This window comes from Daldinia childiae, assembly GCF_008694065.1.
Source record: "Daldinia childiae strain JS-1345 chromosome Unknown Scaffold8, whole genome shotgun sequence".
Lineage (NCBI taxonomy): Eukaryota > Fungi > Ascomycota > Sordariomycetes > Xylariales > Hypoxylaceae > Daldinia > Daldinia childiae.
The window spans coordinates 685,168-707,594 of NW_022984649.1; the positions used below are offsets into that span (position 1 = coordinate 685,168).

Genomic DNA, 22,427 nt, shown 5'->3' on the forward strand with positions numbered 1-22,427 from the left:
CAGAACGGCTCGAGAGGCTGAAGATTGGGGGGGGGGGAAGAAGCGGGGAGGATGGGGGAAACGAAAGGACCCCTAAGCTAAGTCCCTAAGTCCCTAAGTTCTCGACTCCCGACGAGGCAGGAGCCTGCATGACGCCTTTGCGGGCTGAGTTGGACAGCTCACAGCCGGTCCCCCCCAACAAAAGTTCGAGCTAAAGACTTGGGGGTTCCTTTCCGAGAGGGGGAATTCTTTATCCAATCATATATTCGCACTATATGATATTAGTTACTGGCAGATTCCTTGTGCTACTGGTCCATTGACAAATCGGTCTTCCATAGGTAGGCTACGAGCCGAAGTGGCACGATGCGATAGGACAGATTTGAGATCATATTCTCGACCTAAAAGCTACTGCTGCTCTTTCTCACGCCGACGTGGGATGGATGATGGATGCATGCACGACGGGCAGGAAGCTTGCATAAGCTGCATGCACATGTTCTACCGTATATTGTGTGGACTTGATGGCTTGGGGGCTTGAGGGCTTGCGTGAGGGCTTGCGTGAGGGCTTGCATGGTGTAAGGGATCTGCGACGGCATTATCGAAAGCAAACCACCCACCAACCAGCGCCACCTGACCCCAGGAATAAGTGAGGCGGATTTGCGCGACGTGGCTGCATGAATTTTGATATCCGAATCCGATCTAGATAGGAGAATTTCCCAAACTGGAGAGAAAAAAACGGATTCAAGCTTATCCAAGCTGCTACTATAGTACTAGGTACTACATTTAGTACCGCCATGACGTCCGCGGCACTGGCGGGCCCAGAGTCGCCCGGCTATATGGTCTCATCACCTGTTGCGGGTCTCTCCCAGGATAGTCTCCCTGGGGGTAATATATGACGCCGTTTGCAGCTGGGCGCGACACTCGTGCATAGCTCCTGTTCGACCGAGAGGGGAGCCCTCTCACCCAGTCGATCAAGTTATGTAATTCGCCCATCCACCACAGACCCATGATGATTACCGCGATAGTAGTAGGTAAGGCTGCCGCCCAATACGCCCACTGTCCGAGGTCCATGTCGCGCACGTCGCTGGAGTTCATACCGAAGATAGAGCTGATGGTACTAAGTGGCAAAAAGATAATGGTGACCATGGTGAAGGCGTAGACCGCTGCTTCCTGTCGATCCTTAGTCACTTCGATTTTGTTGGCATTCTGCGGGGGGGAGTGTTAGCGATTCGCTTCTATGTTATTGGCCGTACATCATAGCGTTACCATGATCTCGAGCCGTGACGCCTCGACGTCGAGCTCCAGGAATTCGCTGTCCCTGCGCTCCAACCAGGCCTTACACTCGCGGCCGAGGAGCTCCCTGAACCCGCCAGGATCGGTGGATACCAGCTTGGAGAAGGCGTCAGGGTGACCGGCTGGCGTGAAGTGAGAGCCGGGAAGGACTGATACGCTCCTGGGGTAATTATGGCTATAACTTTCGTACGCGTCGAGCTTGTCCACGTATGCTGCACCTTGTTTTTGATAGGATCGCGATCGCATCCTCGCAGCCTCGGCTTTTGATTTCTCACGCTCCTTATCTAGCATCTCCCTCTCCCTACGGGTTTGGTCGCCCCAATATGGTTTCTGAGGCACAGTCATGCCGTCTACAACGTTCAACTGTGATGCAATCACTCGACGAATCACGGCGACCTCTTGCTTGAAAAGAGTGATGCGGAACTGATGCGAACGATCGGAGGTGTTGGCGGTGATATCATTCTCCTAAGCTTGTTTCGTATCAATATGTAAATCTAGGGGATTAGTGAGACTTACCAGTCCTTTGAGATAATTAGAATATGTATCATTAATACTTGAATACGTCCCCGTAGAGTCTTGGAGTAGCTTTAAACTAATTAATGTGACGAGTTCCATCGGTTGGATTACGGAGCTGGAGAGCAGGTCCTCCGTAGGCAATTCGTCCACTTCGACGACGACAGCTTAGCACAGGTTTTATAGGTATAGAAATGGTCTTAACTGTTCACTTACTGATGTCGTCCATTCCTCTTCGTATCAAAGCTTCCGCGACGTTTATGTTTTCGTTCCAAGCTTCGTCGTTTTGTGACGCCTGAATAAGGGCGATGACCAAATGTAACCAAGCACGGACGAGACCGTCGGGCACCTCTACCTTAGTTCGGAGAGAGGCTGGCGCGTGGGATAGAATATCCTGGAATGATTTTATCACTCTCGTTAGTCCTCTGAGAGTAGATCTAAGCGGGTGCAGGTTATTGTGTATGTTAGCATTCCGTTGTGATACTCTTTCTCGTTCAATTCGATTGTCCTCATTGACTCTTGCGTCTGGTATCTAGTTCCCAGTTAGATCACTTCGCCGTAGCTTAAGGCCAACTAGAAACCGTACCTCTACTAAGCTCTCAACCGCACCCCAGAACTTCCCTATTGTCGGCGCGTCTTCGCTTAATACTTGTGGGAGGAAGAAAGAGAAAATAATATCGGCCGCGTTATAGAAATCGATTTTGGTTTCGTACCCTCGCTTTTCCGCGGAATTTTCGTCAGTCTTTTCTATCCTCAACCCTTTACCTCTTAGATATGCGTGGACAGAGCTCTGTGAAGACACATTGCAGTTGTGGTATGCATTTCGATCCCTCAAACTTGTCGACTTGAGTAGGTAATCTTCTGCTTCTTGGAGGTTTGTAACCAGCGCTTCGACATCCAGCTCTCCACTGTCGTCCTCACTTTCAGCCATTTCCAGCCACGAGAATACGTGAAATTTGTCGTCAGTAGTCTGATATTTCTCAACCTTTGTGTTCTTGTTATCGGTATTCTCTGTCGCTGATTCTTTGCGTTCGACGCCTTTGACTTCTTCTCTAATTGGTTGTAAAACACCAATAGCTGGAGGAGACGGGTGTATCCTTCCTTCATGTTAGTCGATCCTTCATCTGTAATAATCGTAAGGGGGACATGCCATAAACGAAGGTCAAGAACGACTCTAGTATTCACATTCTTCACCATATTGACCATACGTGGCCAATCAGTTTCTGTTAAGACACGGCCGCGATGATAGATCCTTATCGCTTGTGGCCAGAACTCGCGGAAGTGTATCGAGAAGTCCTAAATGTTTTAGTGATTGACTTCAATCCTATTACTCGATTAAAAAAAAAAACTTACAAACCAAGTTGAGCAGGATTCCAATGGAAGCTCCCAAAGAACAGTGTCATAGTAAGACACGTATATTTTCTTCCCTTTGCTATTAGAATCCTTCAAAGGTTCGTTAGCTATACGTATAATATCACCTCTTAAAGTGGAACTTGGCATTCGACCGCATGTGATAAGCAGAGCTTTTCGGTAATTAGCTCAAAATACAAGATAGTTTCCCGACGGTGTAGACTTACTATTGTCCAACACGATACACCACAGCTGTGCTATGTGGAAGCAGTGGCCATCGGGAACCTCTCCATTCTTGCAGACGGCCTGTTGCATATCACGCTCTTGCGTAGTGCGAGCATATTCCGATTGTAGTAAAGTTTCGATTGGAAAAGAAGAGACTGTGCTAGCCGACAAGAGTCCCGAATACTTCTCGAGCGAAAAGTACGGCACGCATAGCCAAGTTACAAACCTCGAGGTCTGGCCTTTTGTACGCCCATCGGGAGGAATGGTCACGCGGATAGGCTTCGGGTCCATGTGTCGCACATTATTCCCTTTTGCCGTAGGCCTAACCTTGACGGATGATTTCTTTACTTCGGCAAGCAGCTTCGCGAACCCGTTGCGTTCCGAGTCGGTAATGGCGGGGATTCGTGCAATCTCGGTCTAATGGTTTGGTTAACAGGTGGCGAGAAAGACTTCATTTGGCTAAACGTACGGAGAGCTCATCGAGATTCATCATACGTTGCTCCAGATGCCTTGAATCGCGTTAGTATACTGTCAATCTATAATCCTAAGCCACTTACACCCATCTAAAGAGGGGCTGTCGCTGCCTTTTAGGGTCATGTATTACGGTCAATTTTGCGGTATGTGTTCCGTCTGAGACCGCGTCCCCAGTGTATTGAGATTGATATATGTGAAGAACATCGGTGGCCCTAGGAACACTTGGCTCATCCCTCGCTCCAGAGACCCCATCCTCGGACTTCTCGAATGAAATATCGCTTTCGATACTATGGCCGCTTTTTGAAAGTGCCTTGGAAGTTCGCGAAGGGACAAATTGAAATACCTTGCCACCCATGAGCTCATCAAAGCCTTCTTCGTCCGAATCCGAGTCGTTCGTGTATGAGCTCTGGTATCGGCTATGCCTTGACCTCGAACGAGACCGATTACGAGAGGCTTCTGAATCTGAACTCTCAGATTCATCCTCCGTATAGACACTTGGGTACCTTGAAGGTAGCGAAGGCGGCGACGGCGATGAAGAGTGAGAATATAAACGGTGCGGTAGATTCTCTGGTTCGGCAAACCTGACTCTTCCGCGTTCACTCCTCGTTGGCATATAAGACTGGCTACGATCTGAGAGATATGAGTCCGTAGTAGAGCGGCGGCCACGACGATCTCGACCCAGCCGCGGCGTGGTATAAGGCGCTATAGCCTCTGGTACATTAAATCGAGAGTACGGTGCCGAATTCACTGGCATTGGCTGAGCATATACATATTGTGGATTGACATAATCTCTCCCTGTACGAGAAATGGGCAAGAGGACTGGCGTATGCCCATGTCGATTATCGGTGACAAATTCATACTATAGGTGTGTTAACTAAGGCCTAAAGTTCCTCTCTCATAAGTGATACTCACCGGACCGAGCTCCTCGGGTTCGGCTACGAAGCGGACGCGATCCCGACCCTGAGGCGGAACATGTCGTACATCATCAGAGAATTGCTGTAAAGAGTCATTCCCAGGTTGCTGTGAAGAATGCAGTTGATCTTGGGGCGGAAATGAGCCAGCCCGACGCAATGGGCTCGGTCTCTCATCCGTCATGTTTTATATGATCGTGAGATGAAAATATATAAACAATTCTTCACGTATATTGATTTAGACGAAAGAATTACCAGGGTCTCATTGACGTAATGGCATAGGTAGTATTTTCAGATATAACGAGAACAGGGGTATTTTTAAAATGCATTATGAGAGGTAAGCATCGCACGATGCGGTAAGATGAATTGGGCCTAACTTAACCCTGCCACAAGACCCCGGATATGCAAGCCCAAGCCAAGCCTAGCCATGTAGAGACAAGATGCTCTCTCTATTACTTCCACCATGTAACACGATATTAATACGAAGTTTATTCACTACTAGAAAATATGTAGTTATTTTCCTACATATGAATACCAGGTAATCTTTATCTACGGTAGCTCACAGGAGACTTAGTTGCGCAGTTGGTCTCTTTACTACATATTAAGGCCCACTTAAAGCTTCATTACTCTTCTCGATTTTGGATCGAGACTTATATTGGATCATATCTACGGGTATCAAAGCCCAAGCGCTCTTATACAAACACCCCGATTAATCAAATCGCTAATATTATATATCAAACCGGTTTCACCATGAAAATCTATCCCAATGATTAGCATTTAGCAACACAAAACAAATCTCCATCTGAATACTTACTTGATTCATTGCTTGCAAATCGGCTATAGCCATCCGTTTCGATGCAATGTGGCGGGATCGAGCCAAATGCCGTCCAGAAAGTGGTCGAGGGGTTGAAGTGCCCGTCTCAATAGGTGTCGACGTGCCACTCTCTTGAGGGGTAGCGCTGAACGTAGGAGTTGGAGTGTCTGCTAAAGTAGATACATCCGTTGACGAATTCGACTGTTTTTGCTTCTTATCCTTCTTATGCTTCTCTTTCTTCTCTTTCTTTGATTTAGACTTTTCTGTCCCGGTCTCTTCTGATAGAATAGGCGAGTCATCGTTCTCAGTCTCGCGCCCAGCATCCTTCTTTGGTTTTTTGCTCTTCTTCTTTTTCTCCGACTCGAGTAGCTCTGGTCCTTCTGTATCATTCCGCTTAGACTTCTTGGATTTCTTCTTTTTGCTAGAGCTTTCAGCTTCTACCGTTCTGGCCAAGTCATCCTGCGGGGCGTCGTCCTTTGACTGCTTCTTTCGCTTCTTTTCGGAGACGGCGTCAGTCTCATCCGTAGAGTCGACGTCCTCCGCTTTCCTTTTCTTGGATTTCTTTTCCTTCTTCTGTTTCTTCACGGGACGATCAGGAACGTCTTCCAACAAGGTGGTTGATTCCTCCTTGATATCCTCATCCTTCACATCCTCCGTGGGAGTTTCAGCTTTGGTGGTCGTACTGGTCAATCCCGCCATCTGGTCTCCAACCAAGAGGCCTCCACTGACAAATCTCATAGAGCCGTATTTCCTCTCTACGTACAAGCAAGTCTTAACTTCTGACTTCACCCTCTTCTCTTTCTCAATTACCTCTTCGGACTTCCCGTTCAGTCTACCGAGGAGATCTTTGAAGACATCGAGGCCAGTGCATTCGGTGTTTTGTTTGTGCCGGGGCTTCGCTCCTAAACCCATGGTATCGTCTTTTAAGAGGACATTGATAGGCGCGGCGCTCGCGGCCGTGTGTAAATGAGAGTGAGAGGCATTTTGCGCCCCTAGAAACTTCCCCGGCTCCCAACCATGTGCTCGCAGAATCTTCTGACCGAAGGTCGTCTCGTCACGGCTCCATTTCGTATTATTCGGATCATGCTGGAGCTTTCGCCGGCTACAGAAGCATACGAATTAGTAAATATTAAAATCAGGATATGTATAAGAGCTTTCGTACTTCCTAGGACCTGCAAGACCCATTATGACTTGAATTGACCTCGTCGCGATCGCAAGTCAAACACCGTATGCGGAATTGAGAAGGCCGAATTTCAGTGGGGGTCTGGCTTTCAATTATTTTTTGGTTGATAAGCCTGATAAGCGGCAATTCCTCGGAATTGAAATTACAATATTTTAACGGCAGTCATATGATTATGTAATAAAAGGGGTACATATTCAGGAGGGCAAGTACGATATGTACAGAACTGCCATTGCTCCAGACATCAAGTTTCAAAATTACAAAAAATTATTAAGATTTAGTGAAAATGAAATACTTAACATTTACTTCAAATAACGTCCTTGGCATCAACCTGAATAAGAACGTGATTCCAGTCAACCAAGATCACACTAGCCAATTTCTAGAATTCCCATTGATACTATTCCTGTGCATTCAATCCAGTCCATATAATAGGCCAATTAGATTAGAAACTACATCTAACAATGCCTTCTCGTCGCAAAGAACCTACCCCAACTGAAGCCGATTCAGGCTCCGATGTTGAGTTGAATTTCAGCTTCAACTATACACCAAACACAAGCGTACCGCAGGCTATGGAAAGCATCGTATGCCTATCTACTATTCATCAGGATGATTTGTCGTGATCAAGTGTTACTCAATATAGTCTAACCACAAGATACACGATGCTAACGTCTTTCCCAATCTATATAGGACAGATGGAAATCGAAGCGGGCCGAGATCCAGAAGGGCATTGACAAGGATTATACTGAAAAGTTAGCCGGTCTAAAGAATAAGATTAAGAAGCATTATCATGATGAGACACTGAAAATGTAAGATTATTCATATCTCATCTTTTCGAATAGAAATATATAAGCGCACTAACACATACCTTAGGTCCAACCATAATGAGCAGCAACTTCAGCGGTTAATAGCAGCGCTCGAGAAACGAACAGCTTGCGAAGAGAAGATCAAAAACCGGATTGACTCTCTACGAGATGACTGTGACCATATGGCCATGTTGATAGATGCAATCTATGCCGGTCGCAAAGAAGCCGCCGCTCAGTCAGCAAAAGTTGCCAACGTAAAAACAGTTTCCAACTCAAAAACTAAGTAGCTATCATCAACTCCACCAGCGGACCAAAGGAGACACCTAGGTGGCTTGAAGTTCGCATAGAGGAAGGGGTCCCAATATCTTGAAAGCCTTGATATATTGCTACTAATATCGCTGCATATTGTTAATTTAGTTGCTTGTAAATAGCTAGGATCTTACGAAAGTCACAAGGACAAAAGAATCCGAAACCCTTCATATCACCGTGCTCGTCGAATCAAGTAACATCTCATAAATATATGACTTAACTATTTCATCTTACATGTTAAGTACCTCCTATTAAAGAAACAGTCTGTTGTAGACGACACTGTTGAATTGCGTCCAACGTAGATGATCACGTGATTAAGAGCGATGAATAAAAGGGGTAAGGGGATAGGAATAGACAACCAATAATTAACACCGAAAGGGATAATAAAATAAAATACCAAAAAAAGCACGGAACTGGAATCGAACCCAGGACCGCCGAAAAACTGCTTCGTGGGACCTGGCGCCATGGATATCGGAAACACGTGCCCGACCCAACGATTCACCTCCTCCCCTCGTCCGTTTTCTCTAGCCTCATGTCACCCAGGCCAAAGAGCCTTTTTGCGGGGTCGGCTGCCAGCTGCTTTGCTATTTTATTTTATATGTCTAGGTACCTACGTGGGAATATTGAGAGTACCTAGGTACGAACTAGATGCCAGGTTCCCTCCCCGAACTGCTGCTGCACCCCACCTCGGACCGCTCTCTACTTGTTGGGTCTACCTTCTTTGAAAAGCGGACTGGGTTGGTAGTTACGTACCTAGGTAGGTATCTAATATAAATACAAGTTAGATAGGTACCGTAGGTAGAGGAGAGACTTGAGCTATATTTTCGTTGCGACATCCTCACAAAGATCATAGGAAGATAGAGACAGATTTTTCATTGTGATGTTCGACTTGGTCAAGACTAAATCTATATCATATGCTCCGTTTATACTGAGTTGACTTCGTATTATACAAAAGACCAGAGCTGAAAGGGTATTTCTAAAAGTCGTGTATGCCAACCAACCTAGACGAGATAATGCTGCATGTATATGCTGTCCATTTTAACAGCCGTTATCCAGTCCCTATGGTTATATCCAACATATGTACTATCTATTACGTATGCTCATCCTCATTATACCCGACGTCTTCTTCCCTTTACCTATCGAGGGCCTGGCTCTGACACTAAAGACGAAGTAAGATTAGCAATTGTTCAATTATCCTCGAGGAAAAGGGGGTTGGAGGGACGACTCACCATATTCCAGTAAACACCCCTCTTCTTCAACAACTCGTTATGCGATCCCTTCTCCAACACCTTGCCCTCGCCTAGAACGAAAATAATATCGGCATTCTGCACCGTAGCCAGCCGGTGCGCAACAACCACCATAGTGCGCCCCGTAGCGGCTCGCTCAAACGCGCCCTGGACAAGCTTCTCGCTCTCGGAGTCGAGACTGCTTGTAGCTTCGTCGAGAAGTAGCACTTCGGGCTTCCTGACCAGAGCGCGGGCAATCGCAACACGCTGCTTCTGGCCACCGGATAATGAAACACCACGACTACCGACCTCAGTGTTATAGCCCTCGGGCAGTGACATGATGAACTCGTGGATACTCGCGTCGCGACACGCCGCATGCAGTTCTTCTTCACTAACGTCCGCTACATCAGCGCCTAGTAGAATGTTATCGCGTAGTGTGCCCTGGAACAACGTCGGTTCCTGAGCCACTAACGATAAGTGCCTTCGGTAGTCATATACGTTGATTTGTGCAATGTCTGTGCCGTTCGCCAGGATCTGTCCGCGCTGAAGATCGTAGAAGCGCTCGAGAAGGGAGATGATACTCGTCTTGCCGCAGCCGGAGGCACCGACTAGGGCTGCGAATTGGCCCTTCTCGATCGTGATGTTGAGGCCCTTGAAGATGGAGACGTTGCGCGTGGGATATTTGAAGTGTACGTCCTTGAGCTCGATCTTGATGCCGCCTTGTGTGTCGGGGATGTTAGTGCTCTTGTCGCCCAGGTCTTTGTTGCGGGTCTCGCGGATGCTTAGGATACGGTTGGCGGCTGCTGAGGCTTGCGCGGCGTTGGGGCCGAAGCCGAAGCCTTGACCGGCCGACTCGGCTCCTTGGATAACTAATTAACGGATTGTAGTTAGTATAATGTTTCCTTAGGAGTAATATGGGGGTTTTCTGGCATATCCTAGGCACTCTATGTATAGAGACACCCAAGGCCACCCAAGTAAAAATTAACTCTCACTTACCCGCCATATAACAGATCAAGAAGTCCAAAGTATTATACTCTCGCGAAGCCAGAAGGGTGCCGCCATACCAGAAGATGAGAGCCTGGCAACCTAAACCGATACTCTCCGAGAAGGCAAACACGAAAGTTCTCAGCCTCGCCTTCTTGTAAGCCTGGACGACATGATGGCTAAGCAAGTTCTCGTAACGGTTGCCAATGGTGTCTTCGAGGGTAAGGGAAGAAACGGTTCGGAAAGCCGAGATGGCCTCGGCAGCGAACTTGGACGACTCGGCAAAAACTTCCGCGTACAGGCTCTCGAATTCGATCTCGTATTTAAGGCGAAGATATCCTGCTGCAAGTCCTATAGGCATCGTGACGCATGTCGCGACAATGGCGAGTTTCCAGCCGAAGGCAAAGGCTATAGCTAGACAGCCGATGAGAGTGAAGAATCTATATAGCCCGTGTTAGTAAAAAGATAAATGCAGAACCCAAATGAAAGGATACTCACGAATTATAAACCATAGCCATATTTAAACCAAGAAGTTCCTCCAGTTGCTTCGGGTCACTCCCGACTCGAGCCGTAAGCGAACCCGTTGAGTTCTGCTCTTCGTCGAAGAACGATGTCTTTTGATACAAGATACTCTCAAAATACTGCTGTCGGTATGTTGCGGAGATGTACTAGATTTGCAACTTTAGCATATAGACAGTCTAATATGGCGGGGATACCTACGTGAGCAAGGTGATTTGACGTATATGCCAGGACGAAGTATGCCACGCCTGTACCTATGCCAAGAATCACCCACATCAAGGACCAGAAGTTTGCTTCGGCTGTGAACTTGGGGATGTCGTCCATGTAAGCAAAGACAACAACGATTTTTCCAAAGAGGTACGCTTGTAGAGGAGTCGATGCTGATATTACTTGTTAGCTCAAGTTCTTTCACGATCTTTGATCGTCCTAACTTACTCCCTGTGCACATGGATGCCACGATGATAACTGCATAGAAGGGGAAACGGGTTCGCTGCTCGTACAGTAATCTTCCAAAGCTTCCAAATAGACCTTTCCTCTTCCACTGAGCTGCCTTGGGCGCGTCTGCAGCTTCAGAGAACGCAGCACTCTTTTCGCGGCTAAGAATCGCTCCTAGGTCCTCTTCCTCCGGGCCCTCAGAATCATCTGCATCGGTGTGTTCTCCTAGCGAAAGCTGTTGGGCGTGGACGAGACCATAGTAAACACCCTTGTCATTCTCTAGGAGGGATTCATGAGTCCCCTGCTCAGCAACCTTTCCTTTTTGCAAAACGACAATCGTATCAGCCTTCTTAATCGTCGAGAGTCTGTGGGCGATAGTAATGGTAGTTCGGCCTTGCGATACCTTGTCGAGCGCTGCCTGCACAATACGTTCGCCTCGGACATCGATCGCGGACGTGGCTTCGTCAAGAATGAGGATTTTAGGTCTTTTAATGACGGCTCGAGCTATGCATATTCTTTGGCGCTGGCCACCTGATAGCTTCGTGCCGCTTTCACCGACAAGAGTCTCGTATCCGTCCGGAAGTCGGTCGATAAACTCGTCAGCGAAGGCCTCTTTACACGCCTCTTTTACCAGCTCTCGTTTCCGTTCTTCGGGCTCGTTTTGGAATTCCGAACCTATCAAACCGTACGCAACATTCTTATAGATGGTGTCGTTGAACAAGAATGGCTCTTGTTGCACAAGCCCGATCTGGGACCGCCACCACTTTAGGTTGATCTCCTCTAACTCGTGGTTACAGGTAGCTATCGATCCCTTTAATTCTACGGCCGGACCAGTGTCTTCGACTTCAGCAGCGGGGGTTTCGTCGTCAGAATCGTCTTGGCTTTTCTTCTTTCCCTTACCCTTCTTCGCTGCCTCCTTTGCCGGGTCTTTTTCGATAGCCTTCGCAATGATGTATTGGTCATGTAGAGTATACCATCGTTCGATCAGGCCGACTATAGTACTTTTACCAGACCCAGAAGGTCCAACAATAGCCGTAAGTTTCCCTGCTTCGATTCGAAGGTTAAGTTGGTCTAAGACTTTGACATGCGGTCGACTCGGGTACGCAAAATCCACGTCCTTGAAGACAATATCGCTGCTCGCTGAAACATCGGGTTCCTTAAGTTCGCCGGTGTTCGGTCGAGGGGCATCTATGACGGTAAAAAATTCACAGGCAGCCACCGTAGCCTTACCCATTGCGATGAGTGGCGTCGAAATTCGTTCGATGGAAATAATCATCATCATGACCGACATAAGCACCACGACGATGGTACCTACATTATTGAGTCGGCCCTCGACAAATGACCTGGATCCGTACCAGAACGCAAGCCCAAATGCGGCGTTAAATGCGAAGAAAACCAAACACATCTGCATGCCGATAAGGGGCGAAATCCTTTGGCCATGCTTCTGTCCTTGTTGAGCCCAAGCAGCGAAACGCTTAGCAACTTGGGACTCGGCACCGCACGCAACCACCATACGGATAGCCGAGAAGGCCTCGTTCGCTACCGAAGACGATTTGGTCTCCGCCCTGGTGACTTTGGTCGTCCCCTTGACATAGAATGGGATGATAATACTTATGACGATGAGGATAAATAGAAGAACAGAGCATGTCACCAGAGCAAGAGCCCAGTTGTAGACGAATGCGATGATCGTGGCAGCAATTATCATGACAACGAATTCGACGAAGACGCCAAGCTTCTCCGAAACGCCCAGCTGAAGCGTATTCGCCGTCGTTGTGATCGTCCCTGCTGCAGCACCAGGGGGCATCGAGTCTAGGACGTGAATCGTTTGGCTGAACAGACAGCGAAGATAATCAAGTCTGATAGCTGCAGACATCCGAATACCAATTAGCCGGTAGGCAAACTATGGCTGTGAGCAGACATTCTATACGGCAAGTGCTGAATATCAATATACCTTGTTAATATACGTGAGAACGAATCTCGCAATAAATAGAATGAAGATGTATAATCTTGTATATAGTATCAGCGGCTAGCCCATAGAATCACATCGTAGACTTACGCATTCCTGTTAAGAGAGGCCCGGAATTGAGCCTCTGTTTGCGTAGGAACAGGGAGAAAGTAACCATTGAAGTCGCCGACAAGTGCACCTATTAGACTAATAAGTATCTACAGCGAAATTCTACCTGTTTATGCCTGGGCATAAAGAAGTCTTACCGAACACAACGTTCATCAGTGGGAGGGTCTTTAATTTAGACAAACTATTAGTCTACTTGGTATACTCAAAGTCTAGTCATAAGATTTATACGTACGACACCTGATCCTCCGGCTGCTATAACTGCAGCAACCATGAGAACGAAATCCCAAAAGGTAGCATATTTAAAGATCCTCTAAACCGGTGTCAGCAATATACAGATATGTCGTGATACTTGGCGAGGCACAAACAATGTAGTCGCTAAAAACAGCCTCCCTTTCCGGCCGGAGCTTAGCATCGCGTCTTGCTTTCTCTTCTTCCGTAGTAATCGCATTATCAGTAGACGCAGTCGGCGGCGCCATCTTCTCGTCGATGGCAGACTCTAAAGTCGCCTTCGGGTCTGTTGCTTCATTCCCCATAACGAACAACTTGCCATATAGCAAATCAACCAGATAGATGGACAGATACCCTTACATAGGTACACGTAAAGTCGTTAAAACCATATGGAAACGAATCGTAGATATGTAGGACTTTATGTAAGACGTGGTTATGTAGCCTGGATGCGATGGATGGGTTTGCCAAGGACTGAGCTAATGAACCCAACCGAGATGAAACAGGCAACTAATAACTTTTCCGTTGCCTTCTCGACAAGGTTTAAAAACGCACGTCAAAGGCGAGTCCTATGTACTATGTATGTATATATGTATACCTATGTAATAGGGTCGGGGCGGAACCCGCTTTTGGGGAAGCTGTCGAATTAAAAAAGAGGTATATTGAAATGATCAACCAGGTACGGGATTCTATAAATCTTCAATTCTGCCTTACCCAGGGCCGCCCTACGCTAATACGCGAGGCCGGGTGTCATCAAGATCTAACCGAAGCCTAGACCAATCGCGGATCCTATAAACTTCTCCAAATACGGCGTATATACGGGAAGAACAACGACGCGGGTGTGGGTAGTTTCGGTGTTCTAAGGCTCCCCGACCCCGGTCTTACATAGTTACCTGTTAGTCTTAGGTAGTCTAGTCCATTCAATACCCTGCAAATAATCATTACGCATGTTCTAAATATGTAAATGTCAAATCGAATGCGATCGGGCTAATTTGAAGTCCTACCATGCAACCTACCAGGAAATACCTACCTGCATATTCACCCCCTTTAACCCGTCTTCATGCAATTTGGAAGTCATTAACAACACCGACAACTAAATTATGAGGTAGGAAGTTAGTAGATGCAATAAGCTTACACGACTAGTACCAGTGCGTCCTAGCTCAAATCAATATATATACCTCGAGTTATACTACCAGTCAGTCATCTCGCTCATCACCGGTAAAGAGTGACTCTCATACTCGGCGTGATCCGCAGGAAACACTATAAAATATTTCTAATTAAAAAGGTAACGCAGCTAGCAAATGAACACAGAGTGACTCATGAATCTTGGCATCGCAGCCGACCGATATTTATCTTTATTGTCCAAGATCTATCACTACGAGCCGTACTTCTCAATGGATGACAGTATATAGTGGGTATGGTAGCACGTCTACGTGACATCTAGCCTTGGCATTTATATCAATGTCAACCAGCTGACAGCCTACAGCAATGGATCCCCGCAATCCTTACTGCGCGCCTACTAGAAGTCTTCCGTGGAATGGATATGACTACGGCCAACCCATGCAATATCTAGGAGGCTCTTCATATTATGGAACAAAAACTGATCACGACTTAAAGCTGCTTAAAATAGAGCATAACATTGCTTTCTATGAAAATATCGGTGGCAGACCTTATTAGTAGTCCCGTGCGCCCCCTATCCGACGATCCCACGTTGAAAGGAGATCACATTTTTCGTTCCGCGCCCCAAGCTTGACATTCTCATGCGCCCCTTACCGGTAGTCTAGTCAACATCGCACACGACGGATACCGCCGATGCAAGACTAAAAATTAACTATCGGGGGAAGATATCAGTGGGTTGCTCGCTCTATGGAAGTCTACAAGACTGCCCAAAATCTATCGCTGAAACGCCATGCCGATATCTACTTACAACTTGTTAGGGGGCGCGGCAGATGTCATCGGCCACTGGTAACCCGTAGCATCGCTAAACTTGTACCCGTATGACGATGTAAAGTCGTCAAGGACTGCCGGTCCTCGCGAGCCTATTATGCAGGTTAGTACGTATTTAATATTACGAGCCGATGTTTTCTACTCACCATAGGGGTATTCCATCGGGACGATCTCCTTGTTATCATCAAGGTAGTGTAGCAGAGGGGTGAAGATCCTCCAGCTGGCGTCAAGCTCGTCATCTCTGACAAAGTTCGAGTGGTCACCCTTGAGCGCGTCTAGAATCAGCGACTCGTACGCCTCGGGAATCTTAAGGTCCGAGAATCGTCGTCGGTATGTCAAATCGAGTTCTGTGACAACCGTCTGCATGCTCAATCCAGGCAGCTTGGAGTTCATCTTAATGTAAACACTCTCGTTCGGCTGGATTCGCATCACGAGCTCGTTTCGGGGAATGTCCTTGAAGATACCGCTAGTAACGTCCTTGAACTGAATTCGAATCTCCGTCTTTTGCTCGTTCAGGGCCTTGCCTGCCTTCATAATAAACGGAACACCGTCCCACCTCTCATTCTTGATGTAAGCGACCAGAGCGCAGAAGGTCGGGCATCGCGATTCTTTGGGAACGGTATCGTCCTCCTTGTAAGAAGGCTTGCTGCCGTCGAGGGACTTTCCGTACTGGCCGATAATGACGTTCTTCGGCTCGATAGCTGGGATACCTCGCAGTACACGGACCTTTTCATCACGAATATCCTCCGCCGAGAAAGAGATAGGTCGTTCCATGGCTAACAGCGTCAAAACCTGGAGCAGATGGTTCTGCATAACATCTCGGATAATTCCAAACTCGTCGAAATAACCGCCACGACCCTCCGTACCAAAAGGTTCCTTGAATGTGATCTGAACATTGTCTATGTGGTGTCGGTTCCAGGTAGCACCGAAGAATTCGTTACCGAATCTAAGAATTAGAATGTTCTTCACCATCTCCTTTCCAAGGTAGTGGTCGATACGGAACAATTCATCCTCCTTCCAATCAGGCTCCAACGACTTTTGTAGCTCGCGCGAGCTGGCAAGATCCTTTCCGAAGGGCTTCTCAACCTAATTGCATGGAAATATTAGAAAGATGTCTCGAGACGCTGCATTGAAGAAAATGTCCTTACGATAACTCGCGCGATACCCTTGGGAGGGTAACAGCATCTCTTCAAGTGTTGGGAGACGATGGTAAATACGCTAGGAGGGAGGGCCATATAAAAGAGACGGTGAGTCTCGTGACGACCATCCTCCAGCTTCTCAAGGTGAGCATTGAGGTTTAAGAAGGACTCGTCCTGATCGTATTGGCCGGACACGTAACTGCAGTGCTCACAGAACTCTGCCAATTGCTTCTCCAAATCCTTAGTAGGCGTCTTGATATATGACTTGACTCTCTTGAGGTATTCCTCGTGGTCCATCTTTGTTCGCGCATATCCGACGATCTTAACATCTTTAGGGAGGAATTGGTTGCGGTACTTCCGAGTGCGTTAGTTATTAGTCTGCCGCGCCGGGCACGTCGGATTTGATGTAAATACTTACAAGGCCAAAGAGGGCAGGGAACTATGGTACTTAAATTAGCTAGGAAGCTTTAAATGTGGTAAAACAGTTGTTTATTATACGTACTGTCTTCTTCTTTGCAAGATCTCCTGATGCGCCGAGGACTATGATGACCGTGTTGTCCTTCAGCTCCATACCACTATTAGGGAGGGATTGTTAGTACATGTTCTATACATGAAAAAGCAATTCCTTATACATAATTCCAGATATTTCATCTTTCTTAAACAGGAAACAGAGTTACGCAATAAAAGCTTTCGCAAGCGCAATCCTGAAGCTCTCTGTACCTAGATTTGATGATTGAATGGCGGGGCGGGGGCGGGGTATTTGTGAGCTTACCTTGCTGGGGAATCCATTGCGACTGGTTTGCCGGTAGGGCAGGATAATAATTATAAAGACGGAAATAACTATAACAATAAATGATGGAAAGAGGTATTTATGTGGTTTAGGGGAAAAGATGTCGTGAAAATATGGGAAAGACCGAGTGGAAGGCGGAGGGATCAAGTCGTTGAAGGAAGTAAATGTCTGGTTTGGCCGGGCGAGACGGACGAATAGCTGTCGGTCACAGGCGGTAATTGATTGTTAAGGCCGATATCAGGTCCATAGGATGTGCTTAGGTACTTTACTTTAGGTGGCTAAGAGTGGGTTGGTCCTTCAGATATGTCATCGGAGCCGTATTAGCAAGAGCGCTATTTCCACGGTCTAAGCACTTTTAGAATATTAACACCCGCACCTCTAAACTCTTTTTGGATAATGAATGATGTATGATCATCAGTTTTGCTTTTACCGTTGCTTTTTTTTTTCTTCTCTTCTTTTACTTTACCTTACTTAACTCGAATATCTGCTTTATGTATGTATCGGTAGAAGACGAAGAAGGAAAAAAAACCTCGACTTGTTGGCCTTGTAAGGTTTTTAATATACTCTACCTACTAGCCTCGCCTTGGTAAATACATCTTGTCTATTAACTAACTACTAAACTTTATGAGTAAGCGAAAAGCAAAGATACGCGTACAATTTTGAAAGGAGATGTCCTTACTGACGTATGTAGGTATGTATTACTTGCTTATAATAGCATCGTGGTATTATACCTTGATCGCTCAATAACTGCTGACCAATAGACATCGGCGGTAGAAGGGAAAATGGCCGAGAACGGCTTAAATTGACCGTAGTAATAGCGGATTATTAAAGTAGTGGGGAGCCGAGGAGAGCTTACTTTTGAATCCTTCCCTTACAGCGGTTTGGTTTGGACCTCCTACCTGAAGCTATCTAAACTACTACTCGAAAGCTTACCTTCAACTTAAAGACGGTTAAGCTGGTCCATTGGTGGAGAACAAATCAATTGTTGCGTCGGCCGCGGGGTAATTTGAGACTCAACGGAAGGGTCCTGCGGCCGCGGGGCGAGCAAGCGAGCGAGCGACTCTTGTTGCATCCCGTGGGATTTATGAATTTGTGTAATAAGCCTCCCTTCTCACTCAGCGGGTTTCCACTATGTGCCTCGGCAGATATTTATTCTACTATCCCTGGGCCATAATTTCTGTTTTTATCATTCCCAAGTTTTACAGGCAGCAAACCACCTGGCTAATACATGGTTGCAACGGGATGGTGGTAGAGTGAGCCTCTTGCAGCGGCCACACCAACTTGGCACACAAAAGTGTGAGGGATTATTGATAGACTAGTAATGAGGCGGAAAAGAGGGCATGTAATGCCGCTGTATCACACGGAAGGCCGCGGCACGACTTTGACGGGATGATTTACTGTAATGAACACAAATTCGCCTCTTAGATGAGATGTAGCATCGCGAAGACTCGAGTAGCCATGTGCTGTGCTCGCTAATACCTTATCCTTCGGGATTTGGGTTAGGTGTCTATGACCATCAGACATTAAATACTAATTAGTTAGCTTGAGACATGGTACTAATACATGAAAGGTTAATGAATAGATATGACTGAAGTAAGATGAAGAAAACGCCGGATTGGTGTTTGTCAACACTTTGACTTATTAGCTGCAGGCTCCAATTTGAGTGGCACAAATGGTCAAACCACTCTTGTACGTTATAAGGGTTGGGTCTTCGTATGTGGTGTTAGTAAGTCATCTGTTGGGTGTTACTACCATCCATGCATGCCATTCATCCGCTTGCCTTTATGAGTTGTTAGTTAGAGTAACACTCAAAGAGCTGCGATCTTGCGGAATTAGATGGAGATAAGATTTCTGCAGTGCTACAGATTAAATCCGATTCAAAAACCCAAGGTCATGAGCACTATGGATTGTAATATAGTCTGGTTATATAGGTAGGTAGATGGGTATTCTGGGTACTGTTGTAGACTTGGTAGCTATATGTGATAATGATTCATTTTTAGCTTCTTGGTGCTTATAATTTTGTCAAAGTTTTGAGGTTATTGTTCGGGCATCTCGGGGCGAGCTTTGATTTCTAGAAGGTGATACGGAATACTTAGGTACCTAGGTAGCCTGTTAGTGAGGTGGAGATCATGATGATAGGTCAGGTGGGGGTCTATAGATATCTAAGCCACACCGTGGCCAGTGATAAGAAATTATCAGCCACCACACCAGACAAAAAAATTGTTTTTTCTGTGGTTGCAACAGGGCTTCGCTTAGCACTTCGCACCAATCCATCTCCATCAATCAACCTCCATCGTCAAGCCTAACCCACCTTGAGATTTGGTCATCACAACATTCGACGACAGAAACTCGCCCAGCGTACAAAGGTCTTCTTCTGCGAAAGACTTCTCCCGGATTCCAGTACCATATCGGATTTCTGAGAGCCGTGGAAAAACTCAGTCAAGATGCCTTCAGAAGCCGGTCACAGATGTAAGTACTATGAATTTTCTACGGGGTTGATCCGGCATTATCGCGGTCGCGTAAAGCACTTCCTTTCGCGCCTTGCAGCTTAATGGCTTCAATCTACTTGGAAATATTTCAATTATTAAATATATACTAATTTATTTTTCTACAGTATACGTCAAGTAAGTAATCTATAAATCATTTACCCTTCGAACCAAATTCTTTACAGGAAAGACCGGAGTTTTCCCCCGACATTCCGACCGCTTTTTCATAGGAATTCACGACGACATGGTTCAATCAGGCACGCATAGGAGAATAAAGCAAGGACTGACTTGGATTCGTATTTTAGGGGACGTCACCTAAGCTACCAACGTAGCCGACACACCACCCACCCTAAGACGAGCTTGATCAAGATCGAGGGTGTCGATGACACCAACGCCGCCAAGTAGGTTTAAGAACTATCTATACTACTTCAACTTAGAACCTAACATATTTGGCGCAGCTTCTACCTAGGAAAGAAGGTTGCGTATGTCTACAAGGGCCAGAAGGAGATCCGAGGAACCAAGATCCGCGTGATCTGGGGCAAGGTTACCCGACCTCACGGTATGTCTTTCCCGCTTACCTTAGCGTTCCGGAAGATATCATGCTAATAATTACACCCAGGCAACTCCGGCGTCGTCCGAGCGAAGTTCGCTACTCCCCTCCCCTCCAAGTCTTTCGGTGCTTCAGTTCGTATCATGCTCTACCCTTCGTCGATATAAGATGGGTTAGGGCCGGAGTTGGTAGTGTGGACGGTTCTCATGATTGGCTGCATCTGGGTTAGGCAAGGTATCAGGCTCCAGCCTTGCGTCTAGCATCAACAATTAAAAAGAAAGAATTCCTGCAATTGCATGGAGTCTCGTCTGTGAATTGCTGGTTTGGCATCGGTTTCCTTTTAACGAGAACATGATATTCGATCCCCCGGAGTCGGGAACGCGACAGAAGATGGATAGTTTTTGAACTTCCCTCCGGGTATTGCGATCAACCGACGATGTATCGAGAATGATTCAGGATGGGCGGTATCGGATATTGAACTCACGGAATGGATCAGATTGTCAAATATCAGTGGCATAGCTAATACATGCGTTACTTCATACATACTTCCACGGGCAGTTCAAGGAACGTGATGAATCAAGGTTATAGATTCGCGAAGTGGATAATATGCAAGTCCACCTTAGCTTTTATCTAAGACTTACTATGTCTAGGTATTTCGAGTTCCTATACTCCTACACAAGACATCAATATTATACTCAGATATGGGGTAAACTGACATAAACGGGACCACCGCGCCGGTTCATTACCATAGCAGTGCGAGACAAGTGATATCATAAGTCACAGGTTATATGTGAGGCTAAGAGGCTCCGTGGGGGAAGTCCTATAGATAACTTCAATAGGATAAGGAGCTTGCAGATATATTTTCGTCATATGTGAACCCGAGTCATCTAATCTACGCCAAACTTGTCAAACTTACCGAGCTTAAGGATTATTCTAACTACACGAGCCAGCAGTCTGAAATTCTACAGGGGAAAAGAACGACACACGTGGACAGTGGAGTCAAGTGGAAGTCGGGGACGACACGGGTAGCTGCGGTAGGTTACTTGCAGCGGGCGTCAGGACGAGAAAGCTGACGTTCGTGATATGCGGAATAACGTAGGCACCCGCGCCCACGGGCCCGGAGTTTATTAATAGGCTACACCCTCTCGGTATATGTAGGCGTAGACGTACGTCCGGGCCGTCCCCTCTCTGATCTTCGTACATTTAAATGTGCAAGGGGGTGGGCTAAGTTCGGTTTCGGTATTACCCTGGAGGGAACCGCGTAGAGAGTTTAGGGTTCGAGTTTGCGATAAGCCTGCCTTGTTTTACGATGAGATCGTATAGAGGCAAGGTAAATGGGCAATTTGGTAACATGTTGTTCCATGGCTTTGGAGTAGTTGTATCTGGTGAGACAGCTCGAAGGTTTTCTTTAAGAGGGTTGTGTACTCTTGATTCAAAGAGAGCGCGCTCGGCACTTGGTTCATTAATATTATTAGATCTTACTTATTCCGAATTTAGACCTACTATATCTTGTGTGCCGTGTGGTATTTTGCCAAAGGGTATAATTGTATATGCTGTACAAGGCTGGCTACTCGTCTTTCTAGACGTGAAGCTACCTAGGGTGTAGTATACACAATATCCAAGTCTTCCCGGCTTTAATCAGCGTAGCAAGCTTCAAATTCCGAATATACAGGCCGGATGGATTCCTACTGACAATTATCTATCTTCCTCAGAAAAAAAACATATGTTCGTTTCGGAACTCCGGAGGTCATGTCATCGTGTTCAACTATGAGCCTCTATCTATTTCCCAATAACCATGAGCAGATCATTGTTGTCATGTCATACAGCAGGACAATACAGATCTAACCTAGGAATTCCGAGATGCCCGTTATCAATCAAATAATAGTAGGTAATGAGCAACACGCATACTCGTGATCTAATATGGTAGCCAATATAAAATGTTCGTTCCACAGACCACAACGTCCAATCACGTGAAACGAATACCAGCTATTTTCTTATCGCTTAGCCGCCGCATACATGAAGAGCGGTCTTACTCGGCCTTCGCATCTGCAAGATTAACTGCACATACCGACAGGCAGGGGCCCCTAGTAGCATATGGAGGCGAAAGTAGGCTATTCCTTGAGTGCGCATGTCGTCTGCAAAAAAAAAAAAAAAAAAAAAAAATACTATATGCTTGAACGGACAAAAGCTTGATTTCCAGATGG

At 46.5% G+C, this 22,427-nt stretch overlaps 6 protein-coding genes across 7 annotated transcripts; 2 read left to right on the plus strand and 4 right to left on the minus strand.

Annotated features, from left to right (window-relative positions):
- Positions 1 to 759: 759 nt before the first annotated feature.
- Positions 760 to 4,926, minus strand: GL218_06953 (uncharacterized protein; the record flags this gene model as incomplete). The annotated part of the gene is made up of 10 exons (XM_033583690.1): positions 760 to 1,182; positions 1,243 to 1,734; positions 1,786 to 1,949; positions 1,999 to 2,314; positions 2,369 to 2,879; positions 3,140 to 3,305; positions 3,360 to 3,774; positions 3,827 to 3,866; positions 3,915 to 4,690; positions 4,744 to 4,926. The coding sequence occupies 10 exons, from the start codon at positions 4,924 to 4,926 to the stop codon at positions 760 to 762; spliced, it is 3,486 nt and encodes a 1,161-aa protein (XP_033432878.1).
- A 550-nt stretch (positions 4,927 to 5,476) lies between these two features.
- On the minus strand, positions 5,477 to 6,741 carry GL218_06954 (Protein PXR1; the record flags this gene model as incomplete). The annotated part of the gene is made up of 3 exons (XM_033583691.1): positions 5,477 to 5,500; positions 5,557 to 6,658; positions 6,719 to 6,741. 3 exons carry the CDS (start codon positions 6,739 to 6,741, stop codon positions 5,477 to 5,479), a joined length of 1,149 nt encoding a protein of 382 aa, XP_033432879.1.
- A 456-nt stretch (positions 6,742 to 7,197) lies between these two features.
- Positions 7,198 to 7,826, plus strand: GL218_06955 (uncharacterized protein; the record flags this gene model as incomplete). Its single annotated transcript, XM_033583692.1, has 3 exons — positions 7,198 to 7,317; positions 7,424 to 7,542; positions 7,607 to 7,826. The coding sequence occupies 3 exons, from the start codon at positions 7,198 to 7,200 to the stop codon at positions 7,824 to 7,826; spliced, it is 459 nt and encodes a 152-aa protein (XP_033432880.1).
- A 1,154-nt stretch (positions 7,827 to 8,980) lies between these two features.
- GL218_06956 (Multidrug resistance protein 1B) lies at positions 8,981 to 13,619 on the minus strand (the record flags this gene model as incomplete). The annotated part of the gene is made up of 11 exons (XM_033583693.1): positions 8,981 to 9,007; positions 9,078 to 9,943; positions 10,071 to 10,498; positions 10,557 to 10,726; positions 10,779 to 10,957; positions 11,013 to 12,912; positions 12,964 to 13,018; positions 13,069 to 13,156; positions 13,224 to 13,251; positions 13,319 to 13,396; positions 13,452 to 13,619. 11 exons carry the CDS (start codon positions 13,617 to 13,619, stop codon positions 8,981 to 8,983), a joined length of 3,987 nt encoding a protein of 1,328 aa, XP_033432881.1.
- A 1,615-nt stretch (positions 13,620 to 15,234) lies between these two features.
- GL218_06957 (Glucose-6-phosphate 1-dehydrogenase) lies at positions 15,235 to 17,186 on the minus strand (the record flags this gene model as incomplete). 2 transcript variants are annotated; one of them, XM_033583695.1, is made up of 6 exons in its annotated part: positions 15,235 to 15,350; positions 15,405 to 16,344; positions 16,407 to 16,751; positions 16,816 to 16,836; positions 16,900 to 16,972; positions 17,170 to 17,186. In XM_033583695.1, the coding sequence occupies 6 exons, from the start codon at positions 17,184 to 17,186 to the stop codon at positions 15,235 to 15,237; spliced, it is 1,512 nt and encodes a 503-aa protein (XP_033432882.1). The 2 variants fall into 2 exon arrangements, with proteins under 2 accessions (XP_033432882.1, XP_033432883.1); XM_033583694.1 differs by lacking the exon at positions 17,170 to 17,186 and having other exon boundaries at positions 16,900 to 16,968.
- Positions 17,187 to 19,631: 2,445 nt separating this feature from the next.
- On the plus strand, positions 19,632 to 20,390 carry GL218_06958 (60S ribosomal protein L33-A; the record flags this gene model as incomplete). Its single annotated transcript, XM_033583696.1, has 5 exons — positions 19,632 to 19,656; positions 19,802 to 19,811; positions 19,979 to 20,074; positions 20,132 to 20,232; positions 20,293 to 20,390. 5 exons carry the CDS (start codon positions 19,632 to 19,634, stop codon positions 20,388 to 20,390), a joined length of 330 nt encoding a protein of 109 aa, XP_033432872.1.
- Between the last annotated feature and the right edge of the window lie 2,037 nt (positions 20,391 to 22,427).